This window comes from Gymnogyps californianus, chromosome 7 (genome assembly GCF_018139145.2).
Source record: "Gymnogyps californianus isolate 813 chromosome 7, ASM1813914v2, whole genome shotgun sequence".
NCBI lineage: Eukaryota > Metazoa > Chordata > Aves > Accipitriformes > Cathartidae > Gymnogyps > Gymnogyps californianus.
The window spans coordinates 8,519,531-8,542,883 of NC_059477.1; the positions used below are offsets into that span (position 1 = coordinate 8,519,531).

The 23,353-nt window shown below is 35.3% G+C and overlaps 1 protein-coding gene across 7 annotated transcripts in view; it reads left to right on the forward strand.

Annotated features, from left to right (window-relative positions):
* GULP1 (GULP PTB domain containing engulfment adaptor 1) overlaps positions 1 to 23,353 on the forward strand; it is a 168,534-nt gene that overhangs the window by 129,093 nt on the left and 16,088 nt on the right. For 6 of the 7 annotated variants that reach the window (XM_050900025.1, XM_050900021.1, XM_050900024.1 and 3 more), the window contains 5 exons: positions 4,345 to 4,443; positions 7,099 to 7,236; positions 9,733 to 9,849; positions 10,218 to 10,310; positions 20,983 to 21,207. In XM_050900025.1, coding sequence (XP_050755982.1) covers positions 4,345 to 4,443; positions 7,099 to 7,236; positions 9,733 to 9,849; positions 10,218 to 10,310; positions 20,983 to 21,207 — 672 coding nt within the window. The remainder of the gene's footprint in view (positions 1 to 4,344; positions 4,444 to 7,098; positions 7,237 to 9,732; positions 9,850 to 10,217; positions 10,311 to 20,982; positions 21,208 to 23,353) is intronic. The other variant, XM_050900027.1, reaches the window with a different exon arrangement.

Genomic DNA, 23,353 nt, shown 5'->3' on the forward strand with positions numbered 1-23,353 from the left:
CATATCTCTTCCCAAGCCATGCTGTGATTCATTATAATTTTATATCATTGTCCATTTTGATGCCAATGGGAGGCTACAGATTTTTACCCTCTTAAATAATCTTGTTACTGTGTGAGCTACAAATATTACTTTGTTTCAAATGTGTGCTGAAAGGAGAAAATAATGTTTGTAAATCTCCCCTATCCAGAGGTCCCTCAGGATCCTCTTTAGGTAGAAGGAAGGAGTACAAAAATTAGAAGAAAAAAAGCAAATTGGCTGATACCTGACTAAGTGTTAGGATCTGCTGTTCAAACCCTGCACAAGTTTAGGAGTTGGCTGAACTTGGCATTCTGGAGAAGGTCAGATACAAAAGAAATTACTGATCAGTATCTGTATGTTATCTGTTATTGTACAGAACAGGGAGTGGGCAGGCAAAGCATTAAGAAAGTAACTGCACCAGATTTTCTGAATTTATCTACGTGTACTTTTCAGTCACTGCATCCCAGTAAACCTTTGATTAAAAAGCTTGTTTGTCTCTCTGGATGTCTGTGTTGAAGAGATTCTTTTGTGTTTTTCCTTCACCATTAACTTGTTTTTGATTTGATGGAGTTTCTTATAAAGTGGGTTTCCAGTCCTCTGCTAACTTTTGCAAATATCCTGTGATCTTTCTCCATTTTGTCAACATCCTTTTGCATTTGAAAACCTCAGAACATGAAATTTGAGTGGTGTCTCACAAGCAGCTGATGCAGTGCAGCCATTGTCGTCTTAGGATCTTTTTGAAATATCCAAGGATTGCATTAAACTTCCCAATTGTAGTTCCATGAGAAGGTCCACAGTTAGCGGAAGGCCTACCACGACATCAAGACTTTCTTAATTCCATCTTCACAGGGTAGTCTCCCAAGAAAGAAAGTTTGTTCCCATTTGTATGATTTGCAAAGTTGGTATCACAACAGAGGTGGTTTGTTTGCATACAGGCAATCTGTGGTATTCTGGTTGGTGAGGTATTCTCTGTGTTACTTGCCCCTCCATGAGCCTTCGTGATCTGCAAGCTTCCTCTGTAATGATTTTAGATTTCAGATCGTTAGTTACTTTTCTCCCCATTTTTCCCTCTTATTTTTTCTGCCTGCAGATTTTATCAGTGATTATTTTCCTCCTGGTCATTGTTCAATAATGTAATGCTTAAGAAATAAACCCTGCTGGAATACATTAGAAACATATCTTCCCAATGACAATTTCCTGTTTATTAACTGCATCTGGAGACTAATGTAACTAACTTAACTAATACTTCCGTTGTATTGCTTCATTTCCTAAATATAATGGCATGCAAAACTCAGTCAAATGCTTTGTCTATTTTGACAAGCTGCATTTTTTGTAAAATCCATATTGATCATCATTAATTTCATCTCACTTGAATTCGCTAGTTCTTGATTTATGTGTTTTGAGAGTGGAGACGTGGTAGGGTCATTTTGTTTACCCTTTTTTTTAGTATTGGCACAGAGTTATCTTCTGGAACTTCCTCAGTGTTATAAGACTTCTTGACTACTTGGAGCAAGCTTTGGCCGGCTGTTCTAAAACTCGTGCAAGTTATTCAGATCTACTTATTTTAAAAAGTTTTCATGTTGTAGCTGTTGTTCAGGACTCTGATGAGATGATTACAGTTGGAAAACCAAGCATTTCATCATCATTCTCAACATACACTATGGCTTTAAGTCAGTAAAATCAAGTATTATTTGTGCCTCCTCTTCCTTATTGCACAGAAATACTTGTGTGCATCTTGTTTATAAAGGGACATTTCCAAAACGCCAAAGTTCACTCAAGTTCAAGGCTGTTCCAAATCGAGGTGTGCCCCAGGATTACCTATTGCATAGGTATGTTTCTGTGCCCTGTAAAGTACATTGGAAATTGAGATGCTGGAACTGTCCAGGTGATCTGTGGTTTTTGTCGTCATTCCATTTAATGCATAGCAAAGCGAGCCAAGCGCAGAGCCCTGTTGTACTGTGAAAAGAGACCATATATGTCCTCAAAGTTTTATCCATTAAAAGGACATAATCAAATCACAAATCAGAAAGGAAAGCTGGCGGAGTGGGGGTATTGAGTAAATGTATGAAAATCATCTGAAAGACAATTTAAGTCTTATTCATCCTGGAAAAAAAATCTGTGCTTATAAAACATTGATTGGCCTATCATTTTCCTATTTTTTAAAGCAGAGACTTGAGAATCAAGTTAAATTGGTAGTATAAAAATTAAGTCAGATTTTGGGGGGTTTTAATTAGTGATTTTTATTAAAGAAAAAATATTTTTTTCCTGTAGCAAATTTGAATTGTCCTAGAAAGTCAAGATGTTGTTGGCCAAAATGCCTGTAAACCAGTGATTAGGGTTTTTTAATTTTATTTTCTGTAACATGATTTTTTTTTTAAATAAAAAGATGCATATGAGATGACCCACCTTAATTAAAATAAAGGGGTGGGGGTAGTCATTAAACTGTATTAAAAGTATATGCTAAGTACGTGAGATATGGACTTGAAGATAAATAGGAGGACAGGAAAAGGATATGTATATTGCAAGAGCTATATACCTGATACTGAAGAGAGGCAGAACTAGAAGTTATGTTAGATTTGCTTGACTTCTGACTAGTTGATTTTCACTAGTAAGTCATCAGGTACAGACCTTCATAAAATATTTGGCCAATGACCGTAGCAATCCTAGCTGTTGAAATGTAAAATGGGTATTTAGATTTAAGAGTTGGTTTTGAGAATGGCAGAGAGTGGTTTAGGTGGGGTTGTTTGTTTAACTAACTTGTGAAGCATGTGATACTTGTCAGCTAATGTGATACATTAATCAGTAGTAAACTGTCTGGATAGGTCATATTACTGTATGAAGTTAATAGGATTAATTATGAATTAATGTTTAGTTACTAAAATTTTCAATAAGTGTGCTTTCAAAATGAGGAATGAAATGGAGAGGAAGGGAAAAACAGGTTAATTATGTGCTTTTAGGGTGGTTCTTAAAACTAGTTAATAATTTGCCATGAACGGAGCTGCCTACAAGTAAAATGAAATAAAATAGATGGAGACAGTCATACTGTGTAAAGCAGTTGAGTTCATGGAAAGATTTCCCAAGTACTAGTTGGCATAGGAATAGGGACAGAGCAAAAACCCAAACCCTATCACTTAAATAAATAATTTAAATCGGGGTTTAGGTGTTTGTGGGGAAGGTATCAGTTGGCTACAGCCAAGTACTTAACAATCACAAGATAATTCAGGCTTCTGTCTTCCAATTCTAACCCTTCTTAAGATAGGTTGGGACCCTTGTTGACATCCTAGACTCTTTATGCCACTAGAAGTCATTGTCCTCACTGACTTTTCATATAGTTTATTTGTACTGATGGTGAATTATGCGCTCAATTATACTTGAGTGGGAGCAAGTTTGAGGATGGTGAGTTCAAACATATAGCTGTGAAGCAGACTCCAACTCCTCTGGCCTTCAGTGAGTCATCGTCCTTATTTATGCATTTGAAAATACCATTCCAGGCTGTCAACGACTTGAGAGGAAAAGGGCTGGTAACAGCAAAATGCAGAGCAATTCTGTATCTTTGCTAAGAAAGTTAGCCAAATTCATAACACTTCTTAACTGCCATGCAGTAGCAAATTTTAGATACTCTGCTTATTTGATATGCAGTGTTCATGAGAGAAAGACAAGTCAGATCTAGCAGCTAGAAAAGAAGATGTGAAAGGATGGAAAATGTATTGAATAGGACACATTACCCGATCCAGTCATATAAAATGTTGCGTAGCCATCATCTAGTGAACAGTTAGCAAATAAATGCTGACAATATGATAGAAGAGATCAAGTGTTTCTTAGGTGCTGACAGCTGTAGTGCTTTCACACTGAACCTGTTTAAGAGAACTGATTTCCTTAGAGGACCGTATGGGAAGTACCCGCCGTGCATCTGTGCAGAAGTGAGTGTAGAAATAGTGGGATGTGGAAAACATAACGATGGTCACTGCTCAACAGCCAAGCAGTTGACAAACTGTCTGAAAGTGTTCATGTTTCTACTGTTCCAGAAATCTCATGCAAAAGCTTAAATTAAGTGCATAAACAGCAGATAAAAGTTTCAAGAGAACCAGGTAAGTAATTTTAAAATATTTTTTCTTGAATTATAGGAATATTCTATAGTGTGCAGTCAGAAATGCTGTTCTGTGCCCAACTGTGACTTTGGGAGTGGTTGGTGCTGTTTATAAGAGCTTTTTGAAGAAGGAAGGAAACAACTTCAGGTGGAAGGAGTTGAGACGAAATGAGAAGTAAAAAAAGAAGTAAAGAAAACTTACTATTAATGTGATAGCTGTTGTATTTTTCGTCTTATAGTTTGCAAGACATATCAAGAAATCTGAAGGCCAGAAGACGCCCAAAGTTGAATTACAAATCTCAATCTATGGTGTAAAAATTCTAGATCCAAAAACAAAGGTAAGAGACTTACATGTGTTTGATGCTAAACTAGTAATTAAATATTGTTTTAACTGTTTTTAATGGTTTTATTGTTTTATATTTTAAAAAAGTATTATAATGAAAGCCATTCTGTTGATGGAAAATTCTTCTAAAATACCATTTCTTGTTACAACACATGGGTGACACCTTCCCAGGAAGGTACATGATACTCCAAAATACAGACTGTAGCTAATGTGGGATTTAATTTTTTTAATTGTTTCACGCCAGAACTTTTAAACTCTGAGGAAGGTGAAAACACTGTGGTAAATAAATGTTAACACTGTATATGATAAACACCTTTCCAAATGGTCACCATTGTGTAGGTGCCCACATGTAGGTGTTTGCAGGTGAATGAGGAGACAATTTGTTTGCAGTGAGTCATTCTTCATGCTGCTGCTTTGGAATTGCACCTCTCTTTCCTTAACATGTTCATTTTTTTCCTCCTTTTCTTGTGTTTTTAAATTTTTTTTATTGTATTCCCCCTCCGTAGAATGCTTATGTTTCTCAGGTGTGTTACTCATTTCTCTGTAAACTTCATGTAGGAGGCCATAAGCGTTCTTGTAGGCTTTTCATCTGGCACAGCATGACAATTCCTACCTTTTCAGCAGTTAAGTCCATTGAGTCATCCCATGGATAGGTTTTCTGTTCCTTTGTTTGCTCTGGTATTTTGGAAGGGGTTGCATAGTAAGCAAAACATCCTTCTCACACATTTCAAAGAGGAATAATGAGATAAATATAATCAAGCTAAAAAGTATTTATGCAATAGTCAGCAATTCTTAACATCTGAGTGCTCTTAAATCTTTTATACATATGTTGAATGTTGGATTTGAATGAACTGTTTGTTACTGCTGCTTAATTCTAGCGTAATTGCTACCATTCAGACAGCGATACTGCCTTTTGAGAAAAGGTAGCTTTAGTTCAAGGCTGTATCTGCTTGCAACCCGTTTTCGCTTCAGACTCTTGATAAAACCACAATTCAACAGTTCATAAGCAGAGGGGGCAAGAAATATCCATGTTGACTTTAATTGCAGTTTTTGCATCTTCCTTACGTCATAGGGCAGAAAGGGGTACTAAACCCCATATCCTGGCAAAAACTGTTTTAAAATAACAGTTTTAAGTGCCAAATTATGTTAGTCTTCCTAACCTTTCCTGCAGAGATTAACAGAAAGCTGTGGGATGGAAGTTCCTGGGGGAATAGGAACATTCTAATCTCTCAGCAATGTTGTTATTACAACTCAAATGGTAATCAACTATGAGTAGTCTTTTTATCTCCCCCACTTCATTTCTTAAAGCTACATGTAAATGTAAATTTGAATCAAGTTTTCCTTCTTTTTGCACAATTTTAGGTGCTTTAAGAAATGACTTAAATTCTGTGTTATCATCGCTGATTACAATAATTTTTTCTGTGTGTTTTTGAAACAGATCACTTCAATGTTGTTACAGAGGAATATTGGTTTATATTCATGTGATGACTGTTAATTGTGGTAGGAACAGGAGGCCTGCTCATGTATCAGGACTTGATTCTATACTTGGCACTCAAAAAAGGAGGATTATAGAAAAGTGGTTCTGTCCTTAAATGATATAAAGTAGTTATATGGATCTATAAACCTAAAAGAGCCAGAACAAGCATGTGTTATTATATGTAACTGTTAAAGAGCTACAACAGAAAGAGATTAAATGTGAGAGAGATTTGGGGACATGGGAGAAATAGGATACACAGAAGAACGACTGTAAAGACTGAGAAGAGGAACCCAGTTGGGGCAAGGGGAAAAGATTGCCTGTATGGTACATTTTTTTTGATAAATGGTTGTGTGCAGAGAGGGCATGCCCTTGTTTATGAGCTTATAGCGATCTGGGAACCCCGGTGCTGCACAGAAACTTTCTTTTTTTTAATAGATAATAGCTCACATCTAAACTTGCATATTTTCCTTTAAAGCAAATACTGCTTTCCCATGTAATAAGCCAAATAAAATAAAATACCAAGAAGAGACTTGTTGAAGAAAAACAACAAAAAAAAAAAATAGTTGAGATAGTTTATTTCAGTCGTGTCAAGCTCTCTCAGCTGAAGAGCATTGCCACTGCAACATTTTAAATAGCTGGAATGTGCTTTTTAATGGAAAGTGAAATATAGTATAAAAAATATGCAAAGTCATTTTATTTCTGTTTTCTGTATTTAAGATAGAAAGGTAAGGACTTATTTCAGTAAAACCATTTTAACAAACCCTGGGAGATGATGAAATCTGAAGATGATGTGCACCTGGAAAAAGAACAGAGTATTTTACATAATCAGTCCCTAAATAAATTGCACAGGGACGCAAAGCAACAGTAAAACCGATTTTCTAGAACAGAAATTACTGTCCAAGTAAACACTTCCAGATAAATGCTGTCCAAATAAAAACTTCCTGCTTACATTCAGTAAAAATGGGAACATTTGTTAGGAGATGAGTTTGCTAACTTCTGTTATACTTTAAGTCCATTTTTGAGCACTCTCATGTACAATGAGAGACATTCAAAAATGTTACTGCAACTTGCATACTCTTAGGTACATGAGGAAATCCAGAGGTTTACTTTGTGCATCTTTATCCTAAGCAAGTATAGTAATTTCTTGAAAATAATCTTTCTTTCTATTTGCAGGAAGTCCAGCACAACTGTCAGCTCCATAGGATATCGTTTTGTGCTGATGATAAAACTGACAAGAGAATATTTACTTTCATATGCAAAGACTCAGAATCAAATAAGCATCTGTGCTATGTATTTGACAGTGAAAAGTGTGTAAGTATGCAAGACGCTTTTAAAAGAATTTGGGTGACTGTTATGGACTTTGGTTGGTCTGCTTTGAAATAAAACAGGAATGGTTAATAAAGGCAGATAGCCTGCCTTTTGATTGGGGTCACTTTGATACAATCTTTCATGCCAGTATAGTGTCTTGTAACTTAGATGCATTAATTTAAAGGAGAGCCTTTTTCTTCATTGATCTAAGGTGGTTTTCTGGGACAATTCTTCTTACTACCCAGCTCGATATCCTAGGCCACGCATCTGCAATACTCTCAGAGAACAGGCTGCATCCCACCAAGCTTGAAATGTTTGCACAGCTGTTTTGCAGAGATTGCTGCAACCCTGTGGCTGAGACACCCTCACAGGCTCTTCTGCTGATGTGTCTGCCCCAGATATTTTTTAATTTTTTTTTTATTTTTACAGCAAGGTTCCCTCTTCTCTGCCCGCCCCCCCCGCCACGTCTCTCAAGTTCGTTAATGCCGTGATGCACTACCAGAGAATTCATTGCACCAACCACTGACATTCCCTCGTGTCTGAGATAGAACAGGGCAACTGTTCAAAAATGTGCAATAGCAGAAAAAAAATAATACTTTAGGACAGGAAATGAAGAAAATGGTGTCTAGCTGAAACAGGGTCATGTGTTTACCCTGGCAGAAAGTAATTAACAAATAAAAACACTGGATTTAACACCAAAAATGGATGTTTAGGTTTTTTTGCAATCTGGAGCCTCTCTTTTTGCTTTATTCTGAAGTAGCTGAGATATACAAAGGAAATACTAAGGAAACAATATTTTTTTAATAAAAAGATGCATATTCACTTCTATTTATGTGCAATTATGTAGCATTATGTGTTACTTCACAGTGTTTGATTATTTTGTTGTTTACCTGCATTGCTCCAGTGCCTTCAGTAGATACTGTTCAGAATTGCTATACACATCTGTTCATTTCTCTCAAAATTTCTATCCTGTGCCTCTTTTTCACACATTCCAATGATTTTAAATTGCCCTTGCAGTCTCTGCACACTAGTACCATTTTTGTTCCAGACTAATGCACCGTTTCTTCTTCTCTCTAACCTGATATTTCACTTACTGTACTTTTTTTCCTCTGTTTCACTCTTTGTTCATTAGTATTCTGAGATTTCAAAGGATCCCACCTCAGTTGGTACTTTTCATTTCAGCCAAGCTTCATCCTTCCAAGAAGATAGGACTGCTTTTCTTTTACTAACATAAATAGTTACTCTGTAAAGCAGTCCTAGTTCAGCTTTTTTGGTCTAATTCAGTCTAATCGGGTTAAAATAATTTCTTGTGGGTTTTTTTTGGTTTTTTTTAAATAAAAGTGGCCATATGGTTTTTTTAAGTAAAAAGATGGGTTAATTCCCCATTCCTCTAGAACTCGGGTCTTCACACACCTCTACTGAATGACTTTACTGTTGCACTGATGGATAAAAGGCTGGGAGCATCATGTTCTGTACCATTTTTGTGCATCCAGCCCTTCATGTTCTTACAGCTAGTGAAGGAAGAATGTTCTTGGCATTGAGCAGAATGCTCTGCTTTCATGAGAAACAACGAATTTCAGATTTTCATTTCAATAAAAAAGAGAACATTCTAGTTTAGCTTTAGCCAGATTAATTTTTTTTCTGAATTTTTTTGTTCCCCTGCCAAATTGTTTAAAAAAATAAAAAAGTTATTACTTACTGTGTTTACTTTCTCTACTAAAGTTCTAAGGCAAATGGCGTATCCGTATACTCACCTTTCATTGGTGCATCTTGTAAGTCAGCATTTTTTCCCTGAAACCTTGGTGCGCTCAATCAACTTCTTGTATGCTTATTTTTACCCCTGTTATTTTTAAAGTAGATTTTCTGCACCGACTGTATATATACATCATAACATATGATGCAAATCAGCATAGAACTACTAAATTGTTATATTTTGCACATACAAATGTAAATTCTGTTTGGTTGGATTTTTGTAATCGGAAATACTTGCGCAGATAAATACATTTATCTACAGTATGCTGATTGAGATTTTATAGGGCTTGTAAAAAGAAGTGTTGAAATCCAAATTTAAAAGCAATAGGGGTCAAAACATCCATTAACATGAAAACATTAATCCATTAAAACTAAAACAATGTATTTAGTGATTGAAAAGCCTGTATTGCTTCAGAAATCATCAGAAAAAGACATAGTGCAGCATGCTATCTATATTTACAGAAATTAGAGGCATAATTTATACTAAAAATTAGCTAATTGTGTTCTTCCTGTTCAGGCTTCCTTCTCTATTCGAAGTATTTTTAAGTCGCTTTCATAGCATTTTCTGTCAATGTATTTTGCTGAAGAGTGTTTGCCATGCTCCTTTGTAGTGTTGACTTCATGATGGATGAAGCAAACCCTTTGAACATGGTACATGGTGTAAAGTATTTTGTGATCACCTGAAATGAAAGTAATTATATAAAATATTCTTAATATACTAATTTCAATCTTATGTTTTATGTGAAGGCGGAAGAGATAACTTTAACAATTGGTCAAGCATTTGACTTAGCTTACAGGAAATTTCTGGAATCTGGAGGAAAAGATGTTGAAACAAGGAAACAAATTGCAGGTTTACAGAAAAGAGTAAGTTCTGAACTATCTTTTTTAAAGAGATAAAAGAACATGCTACTATATTTGTGTTATCTGCCTTCTATGACAGCATAGTTTCCAGCATTATTCTCAGATTGCTAAGAACTGCAACACATACTAAAAAAAAGACCTGAGAACTGTGAAACAGTATTTTATGTTTTACTGTCTTGCAAGGTCATTAAAGAGAAAAGCAAGGTTGAAATATGGAAGATACAGAAATTTAATTATTTTTTGTAATCGGATAACTAGTTAAACATTGCTTCTAAATCAGCAGATCTCAGATAAAACTTACTCTCAGTGGACGCTGTTGTTGAAATGAATGAATATCCCAATAGCTGCTGCAATAACTTCTTGCTTTGTAGATTCAAGAATTAGAAACTGAAAACACAGAACTGAAAAATAAAGTTCAAGATTTGGAAAATCAGTTAAGAATAACACAAGTACATGCATCACCAGTAAGTACATGAACGTAACTCTTATATCTGAAGTTACTCTAAATTTATAATCATTGTGTTATGATAATTATTAGCATCCATGCTATTTCCAGTGATGGTGATTAACATAGAGTGATCATGTAACCTGTCTGTTGAAATGCAGTATTGAAGTAACAGTAAGATTGTGACAAGCTAACGAAAGTGCAAATTGCAGTCTCTCAAATTGTGGTTCTTTAATCCCCTTGTCATACCTATTTGTTGCTTTGTAAAGGCACTAAATACTGATTCTCGTAGACATCTAAGCATGCCAGCTAAGGATGAAGAACTCTGTTCTGCACTTAAAGGATCTGGTTCACAAATGCTACTTGGGATTTTTCTAGGAACTTTGTCACAAGCATATTGTCACTTACAACTGATGTTTTCTAAATTACTTTTAAAAAATTTTGTCTGTCTTTCAAAGGAGTCATTAGGTCTCCGGAACTAACATTGGGTGGGTAGGTAAAGTGCAGGTGCCGTGTCACTGGAAATTTCTAACGTTTTCTGCAGTTTCTATAGATGCTCACGACAAAGGTATTTTTAAATGGCTGACTGACGATATCTAGGCAGAACCTCTAAAAATGCAGGTTGCATTGCAGACTGATCCTAATGACTCCCCTATTCTTACAAGCGTATTCTATCTATACAGCATTATGTAACTGTGAAAATAATAAAATTTCTTGATGTATGTATAGCAAAATCTTAGAAAAAGATGGACTGCTTTTAAGCTATGCATTTTGGGTCACCTTTTTCCTGCTCTGGATGTGCACCATTTCACTTTAAATGGATGTTTAGAAATTTGGGTAATGTATAAGTATATTTATAATGGTGGTGTCAATTTTTCAGTAGTGTCTATACACTCACTTGATATTGATTAGATGGTTGTTCCCATGAGGAACTGTCATTTCATTTTACTAAAATCTATTTAGAGGAGAGCACACCATAAATTATAGATACTGCATAACTGCCACAGTGAAAATTGTAAATTATGGATTTCTTCTCACTTATGAAGCATTCAGTGATAGGTAATCAACTGTAATGCTAGCTTTAAAATCAATTTAGTCAATTCTTTAATCTTTTATTTGCCTCAATTGGGATGGCAGCTAGTTTGGTTTTATTTATGAATATAATAACTAAGTGTATCCTTGAATTCAATTAAACAGGCTCTTGAGTCTCTTGTGATAGATGCATTTCTCTTTCATTTAAATTGATGAAGAACTTGGTAATTGCATTTAGCAAAAAACTTAAAGAAAATTATTAATAATGACCAAAAAAATCCTGTAGTTTGTGATTTGTTTTGTCTTTTAAGACAATGGTGTCTCATTCCTTGTTAAAGAGTTAAGATCTAAATTTTTAAATTTGCCAGCCATTTGTAAATTATCTCCCTAGATGGTATTTTATTGTTAATTACTGTTGGTACAATGAATATGCATATTGCTTAAATAGCACTTATGCTACCAAAAATTATATGATTTTGATAATTATTCATATTAAAATATTAATTCATTTTAATAAATCACTACCAGCTATTAGTTTTCACATATACTTTTATTGCTTTATTGACTCCTTAATCTTTAAAAAGAAAACCACAAACATTTCCTGTCACAAATTTCTGAGTTTCCTCATTATTAGAATTGCAGTAAGAGCCATCTAACAGCCTATTAAATATCAAAATGGATTCTGCCACTAAATAGATTTATATAAATGACTAACTATTGCAACAGGTTGCCCAGAGAGGTTGGAGCTATCGGCACTCTTGGAGATATTCAGAACTTCCCTGGACATAGTCCTCAGCGGCTTCAGCTAATTGGATCCTGCTTCAAGCAGGAGTTTGGATTAAGCTACTTTCCTCTTATATGATTCTTCAATCAGTTGTGCAGCCAACAATAAAAAAAAAAACCAAAACAAGCAAAAAACCAAAACCAAACACATTTTTAGGAAAGTGTCTTTCTGAAACCTAGGAACATAACTGTATCCACCAAACGCTATCAACTTTTGTACCTTACCAAAAGGCATCATTCAAGTAGGTCTGTTTTAAACTAGATTGTGGACATTGTAAATCAGAGCTCTTAATTGTGCTAGCATAAGAGTAAGTACATATAAATGCAACAATTAGGTTGAAAATAAATGAAGGAATGGGATAGTGAGCTTATGAAGTGACTTCAGTGCAGGGAAAAGGAAGCATAAATATTTTTAAGATAGTTTGAGTCCCGATAAAGGGATCATAAGTCAAAGAGCCTGGAATAGCAGTGGATGTGATTTTATGATGCCTATCTCTTCTTTTGCTATGTGAGCAACAAATATGTGTGAAAGAAGGAAATTACAGACAATTCATAAGACAATTGATTGCCTGTTACAGTTTGCGATTAATTTTATACACTTTTAATTCAAATCAACTATCATTCAAGCATGACTTTGCAAAGTCTCAACTCCTATTAGAAAAAGAAGTGGCGCAAAGAATATTTTCCTCTATTTCCACATAATTTCTGTGACGAGAAAGATCACTTTAGTTTTAAAAACATTATTAGAGAATTTTTTTGCTGAATTTAGATTTAAAAGTTTTACGTACCATGTTGTTAAAAATATCTGTACTACTGCTGCTCTATGTCTTCAAAATTAGAAAAGAAAAATAGCAGTTCTATCTTGTGATCTTTTTGTCAGAGTAAAATTTTCAAATCTGCTGATGGTATTTTGTTAAATACTGAAATAAAATAGCTTACATAAATGAAGCAGAATATCCAACATGGGGAATAATACCCCATCTGAGTGTTAGTCACTTCCTAAGCACTTTTGGTAGATGGGGGGAAACTTGCTTCCCTGCAGATATTCTTTGTGTTATGTGCTATGAACATAACATAATCATTCTCGTGAATAATATATTAAACTATAAATTGTAGGTTTTCTCACAGCTCTCATATCCATGCTATTGAATTATAAAGAGATGCCAGTGCCATACAAGAGCTTTCTGAAGCTTTTTTAGACATAAGTGATCTGATTTATTTATATTCAGTTAATCTGATACAGCTGTGACTCCTTATCTGTCAGTCCAGTTTGATGTTATTCTGTGTGCTGAGGTCTAGGAAGGGATCATTTAATGATCGATGGAAAGTTTAAGCCCTGATACTTGATACCTAATATGATAAAAGTACATGTGCCATTAACTGGCATCACAGTAATTTGTAAAGAAATGTTCAGTTTCAGGAGCCAACTACAGATGGTTATAAAGTTGCTTCTGTTTATGCTTAAGTAGTACCTTGGATTTTCGTATCTTATGCTTTCCTTTTTGTATTTGGTTGTTTGCATGCTGTTTGTACTTTCTCAACATTTGCCAGATGTGCTGAAATGGCTTTCCTGTCTTATAGGTTGTTGACTGTGCTCTTCCTTTAGTGATTAATGCATGGTCACAGAAACACTTGGTAATCAGCAATTGATTTAGCACTTCAGAAGTCAACACTAGCAACTTGATTAAACAAGTATATACTTAAAGAAGCAGAAGATGTTGCAAGGGCCTGTGATGACAGTTCACAGAACATGACAAATATAAGCATTGGAATCACGTTGTGTGCTACGTCCTCTTCTCCCTCAATCCCCATCCCTATGGAAGGGGGACCACAAACCATGCAGTTTAAGCAAGCATAATTTCAGGCTGACAATGGGTGTGTATTTTCCTTCCCCATGAGAGAAGACTTAGGGTTTTTAGTATTTATTGCACCTATAGTGTGAAACAGTACTGTTACAGACACCAAGTGATGTCACTGTCTTGCTTTATTTGTTAAAATACTGATCTAGGACAGAATGTCTTTCCTGCTTGTCAGTAACTGAGAAACAATGGTATCATTTGTATGCAGTGCCAGTCTATCATTTCTTTACTCCTGCTTCTTCCTTCTGAAGTTGATTGATTTTTGTGTCTTTAATTATTCTAGACACATTAGTCTTGCCATTAATTTTTAATGAAATGAAGTAGGTAGAAAATACCTTCAAATTCAGAAATTTGAAGTTCAGTTCTTTTTGTATTATTTCACTGACCCTTGACACTGTTGGTTTTTAAAAAAAAAAAACAAACCCACAACATTTCTGCTTTTTCTGACAGTGAAGCTAAAGCTCAGGTCTTCTGATTCCCAGGCTGTTTTCCCATGAACAGGACCAGATTGCTTCTCCTGTTCTTACTTCAGTATCAAAAAGACAATAGAATCTGAGAGCATCTTTAAACTGTGGATGGATAACTTAATATGTATATAGTTTTCAATGTTTGGCTCATTGCACATATAAAAAAAATCTAGTCTCAGCATGCTTCAGTTCTAAGTAGACACATCCAGACTGTCATTTAAAATAAACTTTTCTAATTTCCTATTGTCATTTAAAATAGGCTTGCTAACTAAATATGAAGACATACATAAAGCCATTTGCTGGAATTCATACTCAGGATTGAATGTAATACTATCAAGACTTAAAATTCAGATCCTATTTTACTTTCAGAATGTTTTAAAAATATTTTGTCTATAGTTTATCAAAGATGGTACTTTATATATGTGATGCTCAAGAACAAATTAGACGTACCAGGCTGGACTGCAATATGTGACTTTACTGACAGATTTACTTCTCTAAATGGAGTCGGTCATGTGTTCACATATTGAACTCTTGGGTAATAATGTAGAACACGTTATTTGCAAAACATAGTGCGAAAACATCTTAATTTGCTGATGTCTGACATTAAAATGTGTACAAAGAATACCACACATGGTGACTTATCCAAATAAGTCCATCAGTGGTCTAACTAAGAGAAGAAAATGCAATCAGTGAATTGTAAGCTGAAGCTTCATTTTAAGCACAGAATTAAAAATATTTTGGCTGATTGATAATTTCACATATGAGAATATTTTTCCAGCTGAAACATCCGTTACTAATTGTTTTAATTAATTTCTTTTTTAGGCAATAATAATGAATTGGAGTATTACAGTGTTTATTGTGAGCCCTCAATTGGTCTATTAAAAAAAAAATCCACTCATATATGAAAATTGAAAATAATAATAATAAAAAAAAAAATAGGGATGACTTCTCTCCCCAGTTCATAAGTAGTGCAAGTTATAGGCTTGTTTGGGAAATACAAAGGGAAATCTAATCTAAAACTGATTTCCTGATTCTTCTTGCTTGTATTGCACATTTTTTTGCAGGCCATGTAAGGATTTATTTGAGGACTTATTTTAAAATACTGGCAGACTGAAATGGGTGCAAACTATATGCATGAATAATGCAATTACATACCCTTTACATTTTTGCAACGTGTAAGTGGGTGCAAAGCATTGACTGCAGTAGTCTTCTGCTTTTGAGGGGTACATTTGCTGTCAAAATTGTCTCGTTGCTTGGTTATTAGTATCACCGTGAAAATTTTTCTGTGGCTGTTCTAAATCTAGCCATATGACCAAATCAACATCAATGTAATTTAGGTGCTTTTTCTATCAGTTTATCAGCTGTATGGGAAAAATAAAATTTCTTTCTGAACCTATAAAAGAAGCCATTAAAAGCAATGAGATCATAGTTGGAAATGAAAAAAAGAAAACTAGGTTGTATAATCAATTACTTTCACATAAAATGTATTGTGAAAGCTGAACATCAAATTATCAATCTTCTGCACACTTTTTCTCTCAGGGTATTGTAACTATTTAGATTTGGGTTTGTTCAGCACATTCAGTAAATATTAAACTGCTTAGTGATTGGTTTTTTTCTGCTTTTGGGTTAATGTTTTTAAGTACACTAGTCTTGCTAAAAGTTTAAAATTTAGTCCCCAAAATGTCTGTATTTGCCAATGCAGAAGTGTTATGCAATAGAAACTGTCTTTTTTTTTTCATTTCCTGAATGGATCTGTCAAGGACGTGCTATACCAAACTAGGAGTTTCCTTAGAGTAGTTTGCCTTTATAGCTGCGCTTACATGTGCCATGGGAAATGTTGGCATGGGATGTTTCTTTTGTCTCTCGCTCCCTTGCATGCACAGCTAAAGTTTCCATTACTTTTATATCTGTGCTGTTTACTTTTCATCTGTTTTAGTGGCTTGGCAAGACATTAGTCACTGGTCTTTTTTGCATTTGGTCTTGATTATATGAGGACAATCTGATTTTCATTTTGTTGTTTGCTTATGATGACACTGCTCAAGTTTGTATCAGAATAAGACTCTGGATCCAGCCTCCAAAGATCAGTGCATCCCTGGGAGCGCTGTTTCACATGACGTCTTTTTTTGCTATTTATATTGCTAGTGTTGCCTGAAGCAGCTTGGGTTAGCTGTACACACAGCCTTCATGTGGGTTAGCGGTTAGATGCAGTTAGCACCCTCAGTTTTTATAGTCGACTGAACAGTAAACCATTGTAGGCCACTAAGGAACCTCTGATGAGATAAGAGAGGATTTTTTAATCTCTTTGGGGCGTGGCTGAAGTTTCTCAGGCATGCCTTTCAGGTTTTCTCTTTGAGCAACGTGTTTAAGGCAGAGAAGGAAGTTGTGACAACTGCATGACTGAAGATAGATAGAAGAAAACAGGAATAATCAGGAAAATAACTTAAAAGAGGGAACAATGAAATATGAGAGAAGCAGAATTGAAAGGCAGCGGGAAAAGGTATTGGGAGAAACAGTCCCAAAAGAGACGGTGTTCTTCCATTCACCATAAGTATTGTCAAAGAAGTATTATGTAATGCGTATTCCTGTTGTGGCAGTGTTGCAAAACCACGCCATTTTTAAATGGAGCATTAAAGATACTGATTGATTAGACCTTTTTTTAAAGTTCTTTAATTGTGACTTAGAAGCATAGGCCACCTGCACTTATTACCCCCATTAAAAAGCTTTAACATGCTCATGAGAACACCCCAGGATAGACGTTGGTACTGTATGCATATTTCAGAAGACAGTTTTGGAATGTGTTTAGGCATATCACTTGATTCATGTTTCCATTAAGACTGCTAAGTGGGAAAATGCACGTTTTTTCTTCACCTATCTTCCGCTCTTTCGATTTTATAATATTCTGTATTCAGTTCAGTGAGCACTTCTTCCTGAGGGTTTAAAAGTCTATTATGTTTGTGATGTTAAAAAAAATAAATTTGAAATTTCCTATGTCAGATTTCATGTTACTGAAAAAGTACTAAATGAACCGAAGATGTAGCAGTTAATTAATGAAACTGCTAATGCTTATACAGTATTTTATGAATCAGTAAATTAATATATCCTTAGTAGTCCAAAATCTCAGGTAGCTTGTAATCAGTGGTTTTGTAACTAACTGCATAATTTCCAATTCAAGGTCATTCACAGTTCCCTATAACATTCGCTGCAGTTATCCACTGTGACTGTTCTGTATATTACCAACTTGAATGTTCTAAGGAAGAAAAACATTTTCTAATTCATTAATACACTTATGTGATTCTTATGGGGGTATGACACAGAGATTGCCATCAACGTCTTGAGACACCTGGTAAAAACAAACAATTTTGAAATGATTTCTTGATTAACAAAAATTCAGTCGTGCTACATTTTCTAGTATGATGCAGCCAAACAGTGCATCTTCAGCATCGTGCTAAGTAGAATGAGTCAAAAATAAATCCTTTGACAGGCACATGATAACATCTAATCATAATAGAGACCAAGTCCACTGAACTAGTATGTTAATTTCATTAAGAATGATTCCATGTTGTTTTCTTGTGTTGATGAAATGGGGCCCAAATTGGAAAGTAATATATCGACCTGACCAGTACTGCTTGTTCAGTGTTACACAGTGGGAAGCTCAGACAAAATACAATTGCCATATAAAGTGGCAATTTAATATATTTTTACTACATTTTCTTCCTTTATAATTTGGTGTAAGAGTATTAAGTTTCAGAAGTTACACCCTTTTTAGGTTGTATTCTTTAAAGTAAGGGTCTGTTCCCTTCTCCTCCTGCATTTTCTGAATCTGGTGATATTTCCTACAATTTAAAAGCCTTCTGTGCAATCCTCTTTGTGACCTTCCAATTATTATTTTCCATTGTTGAATATACTTCCCTGCTGTACCTGTCCTGTCTGTGGGCTGCTTGAATAGGTAGGGCTGTAAGCAGAAAGCCACTGTCAGCCTCACAGGTCTTTCTGGGTGCATGGGATGCAACACGCAGAACAGCGCCCACAACACAGGTCCCAGTGCTCACAACACAGATCCTAGCGCCCGGTGGTGGGCTTCTGTACTGCCCTGCAAATGAAGAATTACTGGTGAAAATTCATTATTGACAAGACACATTCCCAAAACTGTCATATGAAGCTCGACACCCTATATGGTGTGAAATGTCCTAAGATGATTGCTTATCAGATAAATAGGAGGAAACGTGACTGCTCAATGTTCAGGGCTCGAATGATACAAATAGTGTATGTTCTGGTTTTGTATTGAAACCTTTCATTGCCTGGATTTGATATGTGTTCATCATCCTTACAGTTTTGCTGCTTTGCATCCTATATGCATTTTGCTGGTTTCTGTATGATTTTTTCATGTGATATACATGCTTGCTTACGGAAACTACTCGTCCTTTGCTGTTTTGCATTTCAGGGAAATATTTTGCTTCCTTAATTTGACTGTTTGTATTTAGTATCTTCCAGTGTTTCCTATTATGAGATCTATTTTTTCCATTTATATGTATAGCAGCAAGTATTGCATGGTAGTAGTTACACAGTAGCATTGCAAGTCTTCTACCTGTAGTCTAGTGACACTCTTGAAATAATAATCAAAATTCTATGTCTTATAGGTTTTTTTTACTTTCATTTTTATTGATTACCATTCCAAACCCTCTGTTTCACAATTCCAGCTTGGCAACAGATGAATTCTTTGCAATTGCAATAAAAAGTTGTTGCTGCTTTTTTTTTTTTACTTATGAATTGCAAATTTTGAATGGAGAGTTTTGTGGTGTTTGTTGGTGTTCTCATAAGTATGGCATTGTTACTAAATTTGGATACCTGTACCCTTAACCTGGCTTATCTGTAAAGAAAGTGAAGGAACTAAGACTCAGTTTAAAAGGATTCAAAATGTTTTGTTTTCTGCTTTACTCTGAAAAAATCATTTAAAATCATTGATTAAATCCTGCTCTGCTGGAGTTATGCAAACTTCTAATGAAATAATCATGTCATATCGATTGTGTAACACTGTATGAAGAGAGTAAAAGCAGACTTCAAAATTTTTGCTGCACATATCTACCACTGCTTCAGCCTGGGCAAGTCAGAGGGTTTTTTAAGCAAGATACCTACAGCACAGATCCATTTCCTGCCTTCTCAGTGTATAAACTCTTGGCTCTGGCCAAGAACTGTCTGCACAAGTGTTCAGTCTTTTCTGTTAAGATTCAGAGATTAATCTGTCTTCTAAAGCCTTGTTTTAACTGTCCAAAGCTGTTTTCCTCAGGTTTTGAGGTAGGAATTACAACTTGGCTCCAACGGAAAGATTAGTTGGGCATGTTTCTTAAATCAAATATTTAAAGACATTTCCTTTTTGCTTTTCTTTCCAGGATCTGTCCTAAAGGCTGTTTGTTTCTAATTTCACCTAGACAAGATGCATTTCTTATGAAACCTTTCAGGATTGCAGATATTTCCCATTTTTGCAAAAGATTAAGGGTTTTTGTTTTTTATCGAAGTGGACAAAGCCTTCATCTTTGCTCTCAATACACAATGAATCTTGCTGGAATATACAGTTAAATACTCCCCAGTCATATGAGGCAGCTAGCTTCACGTTCTTGTCTGCCTAATTCAGACCAGAACTTTGTAGTTACCACTTTGTCATCTTAGGTGAACGCTCTTACCATCTGTATTCTGGTGTGGATATTACTCATTTGCCTCTGTTCGAAGCTGTTCTGTGGATTTGTTAAGAGATCCAGAGAATCTTACAATCCTCAACATTTTTATTTCCCCAGCAGCAAAGTTTTATTCCATCCTGCATTCTGTGGTGCTGTTGTAGGGACATGAGGATTCCTTTGCTTTGCAACAATGAGTCTCAGCTTTTGAGATACCTACTGAAAATACCAAGTTCAATTAGTTATTCATCCACACAGAAAGGGTGGCAGAAGGGTATTATTGTCCATAAATGTTTAGGTTCTCAAATTCTGTAGATAGGGAAATGAAACAAAGTCTAATATTAATGTAAACATTAACATTTGTGTACTGTGAGCTTCTACTGTAAGAAGATTTTAGTTAAATAATTAAATGTTCTTTAAATATTGGTGGGATGCAAATGGTAGGTGTTTCCTGGTTCGGAGGAAGAAAATTCTGACCTGTGCTTTAACCACCAGAGTAACTCTTCTCCCCAGATATGTGCTTATCTGCTAATTTACATGTGCAGATATGAGATACTGCTGATCTGTTGGTGGATTTAGACATTTGTCAGTGCATCTGACACACCCACTTTTGGAAAGATGCCTGTCTTCATTTTATTTGGTGTAATTATCAAGGAGCAAGTCGTCTTCATTCCAGTTAATACTGGGTTACCTCTTACTGTGATATATTTTTAGATTTTGTTTTAAAATGTTTTCAAGTTCTGTATCTTGTAACTATAGCACTGAACAGCAAGTTGCTGACAAAGTTTTTTGAAGCATGAAATGTGGTTTTTTTCTTCTTTCCTTGATGTTATCACGTTCTGTTCCTCAGAATGTTTTCTCTTTCTGTGATTCCTTTTCAGCTGCTGCACATAAAGTGTGATAATGATGAACATATGTTTCAAAGACCCTCTACTTTTTTCTGGTGTAACAATGAGGATTCACCTCCTTGTTTAGATATCTCTTCCATTACGCTTACTCCTAGGAGTTCTCCTGACTCTAGACTACCAGCTGGATTGTTAATACCACCACCTTCAAAAAGTGGTCTTCCAAAGCCAACCAGTGAATACAGCTGCCCAAGACCTCGTGTAATCCTGCTGTGCAAAAGCTTTTTCAGTTTTTGTGGCTTTCCTTTGTTCTCTGTTGTGTATTAACTTGTATTAAAAATTGCATTTTGTACAGTGGTTAAAGGACAGAGCAGATGTATCTTAGATTCTCTAGGGATACTCTTAAAATACGGAATTTGTGAAGATTTACTCTTATTTCTACATCGCTTTTTCTCTCCCACCCCCAAAACATAAATTCTTATTTTCCCCACATGTTTAAAGTAGTCCATTAATTAATTACCTCTGTTATCTGTCATTCTTTTGTTAAAATTCTTTATATTAAGAATAGTTATGCAAAACAATTCTAAAGGTCCAACTTCAAGGGCTTCCCCCCCCATGAATTAATAAAAAAGCAATCATCCATTAAATACCTTTTAGCATACTTTATTAAGAACTCTGTGCAAAATGAAGGTTGAAAATTATTCTTAAATACAAAATGGGCATATTGCCTGCTTTTTCATAGCAATATGCTTATACTCTCAACTTTTTTTCCATTTGCAAGTAACATTTGGCTGTATTTGGCAAACATCCTGGCTTTCTGCATGTGTTCACTAAATAAAAATGCTTCTTGTGCTCATATGTATTCAAATTATACATTTCTTAAAATAACTAAATTATAGTTTTACTTAAACTAGCTGTATCAGTAGTATCAAAATAGCCAGTAACTTCATCAAAATGGCATATAGACAGCCTAAAAGACTCATTTAAGACTAAACATAAATACTGTTTGTTTATCTATCTAGCTTCTAGGTAGCCATAAACACTTAGCAAATAAGGAGAACCTACATTAGTATTTACTATCTCCAAGACATTCTAGGAGTATCCGTCAATATTGATGGGAAATGTAGGTTAATATATGGCATGTACTTATGCATTAGACCTGATCCCACCTTCCTGATGCAGACAAAAACCTATCTACAATCAGAGCGAGTTTTGTTTGTATGAAGAAAGGGATATGAGATTCATTATATGTTTACTTTGGGTCAAGCGCATCTGTTGGAGTGGGAGCAGATGACATCCAGCGATCTCCCTGACTTAAATTATACTGGTTCTCTGACTATGCACAAAGGCACCAGGACATTAATACAAGGTCCATGAACATTGTAGTAAGAGCTTATTGTGTCTAAACATGATACGCTGAAATCTTTTCACAACAGATGATCTTTGAAATTGCAATGCTAACTCATGTTGAGGTCAGTAAGAGTTCTGTATGTGTAAAAATCGTAAAAATTAGTTATTTTGTGAAGTTAATTCAGCAGTGGTCTTGCCAGAGAATAACATGACGGAGAGAATATTTTTTAAAAATAGAACAACAACAACAAAAAATAGCAGCATGTTAAATGTGGCTCTCTTTTTTCTTGGTATACTTCAGTGTACCTAGGTAGAAATATCGCAGTTTTTTTGAGATATTGAACAGTTCTGGATCTCTCTTAATCCAAATTTAAAAGAGTAATTCAGAACTCCTAAAAAATAGGAAATGTAGGACTTCAGAGTCTAGTTTTCTTTTTAAGCAGTGTATTCAGTGGAAGACTGGATCAATATCCTTTCCTTCTCAGCAGCCACTGCAGCCTCCAGAGAGAAGTAGAGGTAGTTCAGGGCTGCCTGTAGACTTGGCTTAGAAATCTGTGGCATGTGCTGTCAGAGGGCAGCTTCAGTTGCTGCAGCAGAGGCACTAAAGAAAGCATTCCTAAATAAGGTTTAGGTCCATGAAACTCTCATGGACCAGCAGTGCTAAAGACTACCTGCTTGTCAGGTTGTCATATTCATGTATCCTGAGTAAAAGGATCCATGTGACTAATTTAACTTGTGCTTAAAAATTTTCATGTGAATATTTTGGTCAAATTGAATCTTATTTAAACGTAGCAGGCTTTCCCTGTGCCTGGCTGTATAGTCTTTTTAATACACAGAATGTAGGGGGTTTTGTATTGTCTAAGTAATAACGTTAACATGCAAACTAGTTTTGCATATATATTTTGCCTTCGGCTTGTCAATCTCAGTTTTAATCTATTTCATCATCTGTCTTTAGTGTTCAGTTTATTCTGACTTGGCTGTGCCTCGTTTGTGTCCTGAAGTAGTGGACTGATGGCAGGAGGAATGAATCATTCAAAAATAAATATGGCTGTAGAAC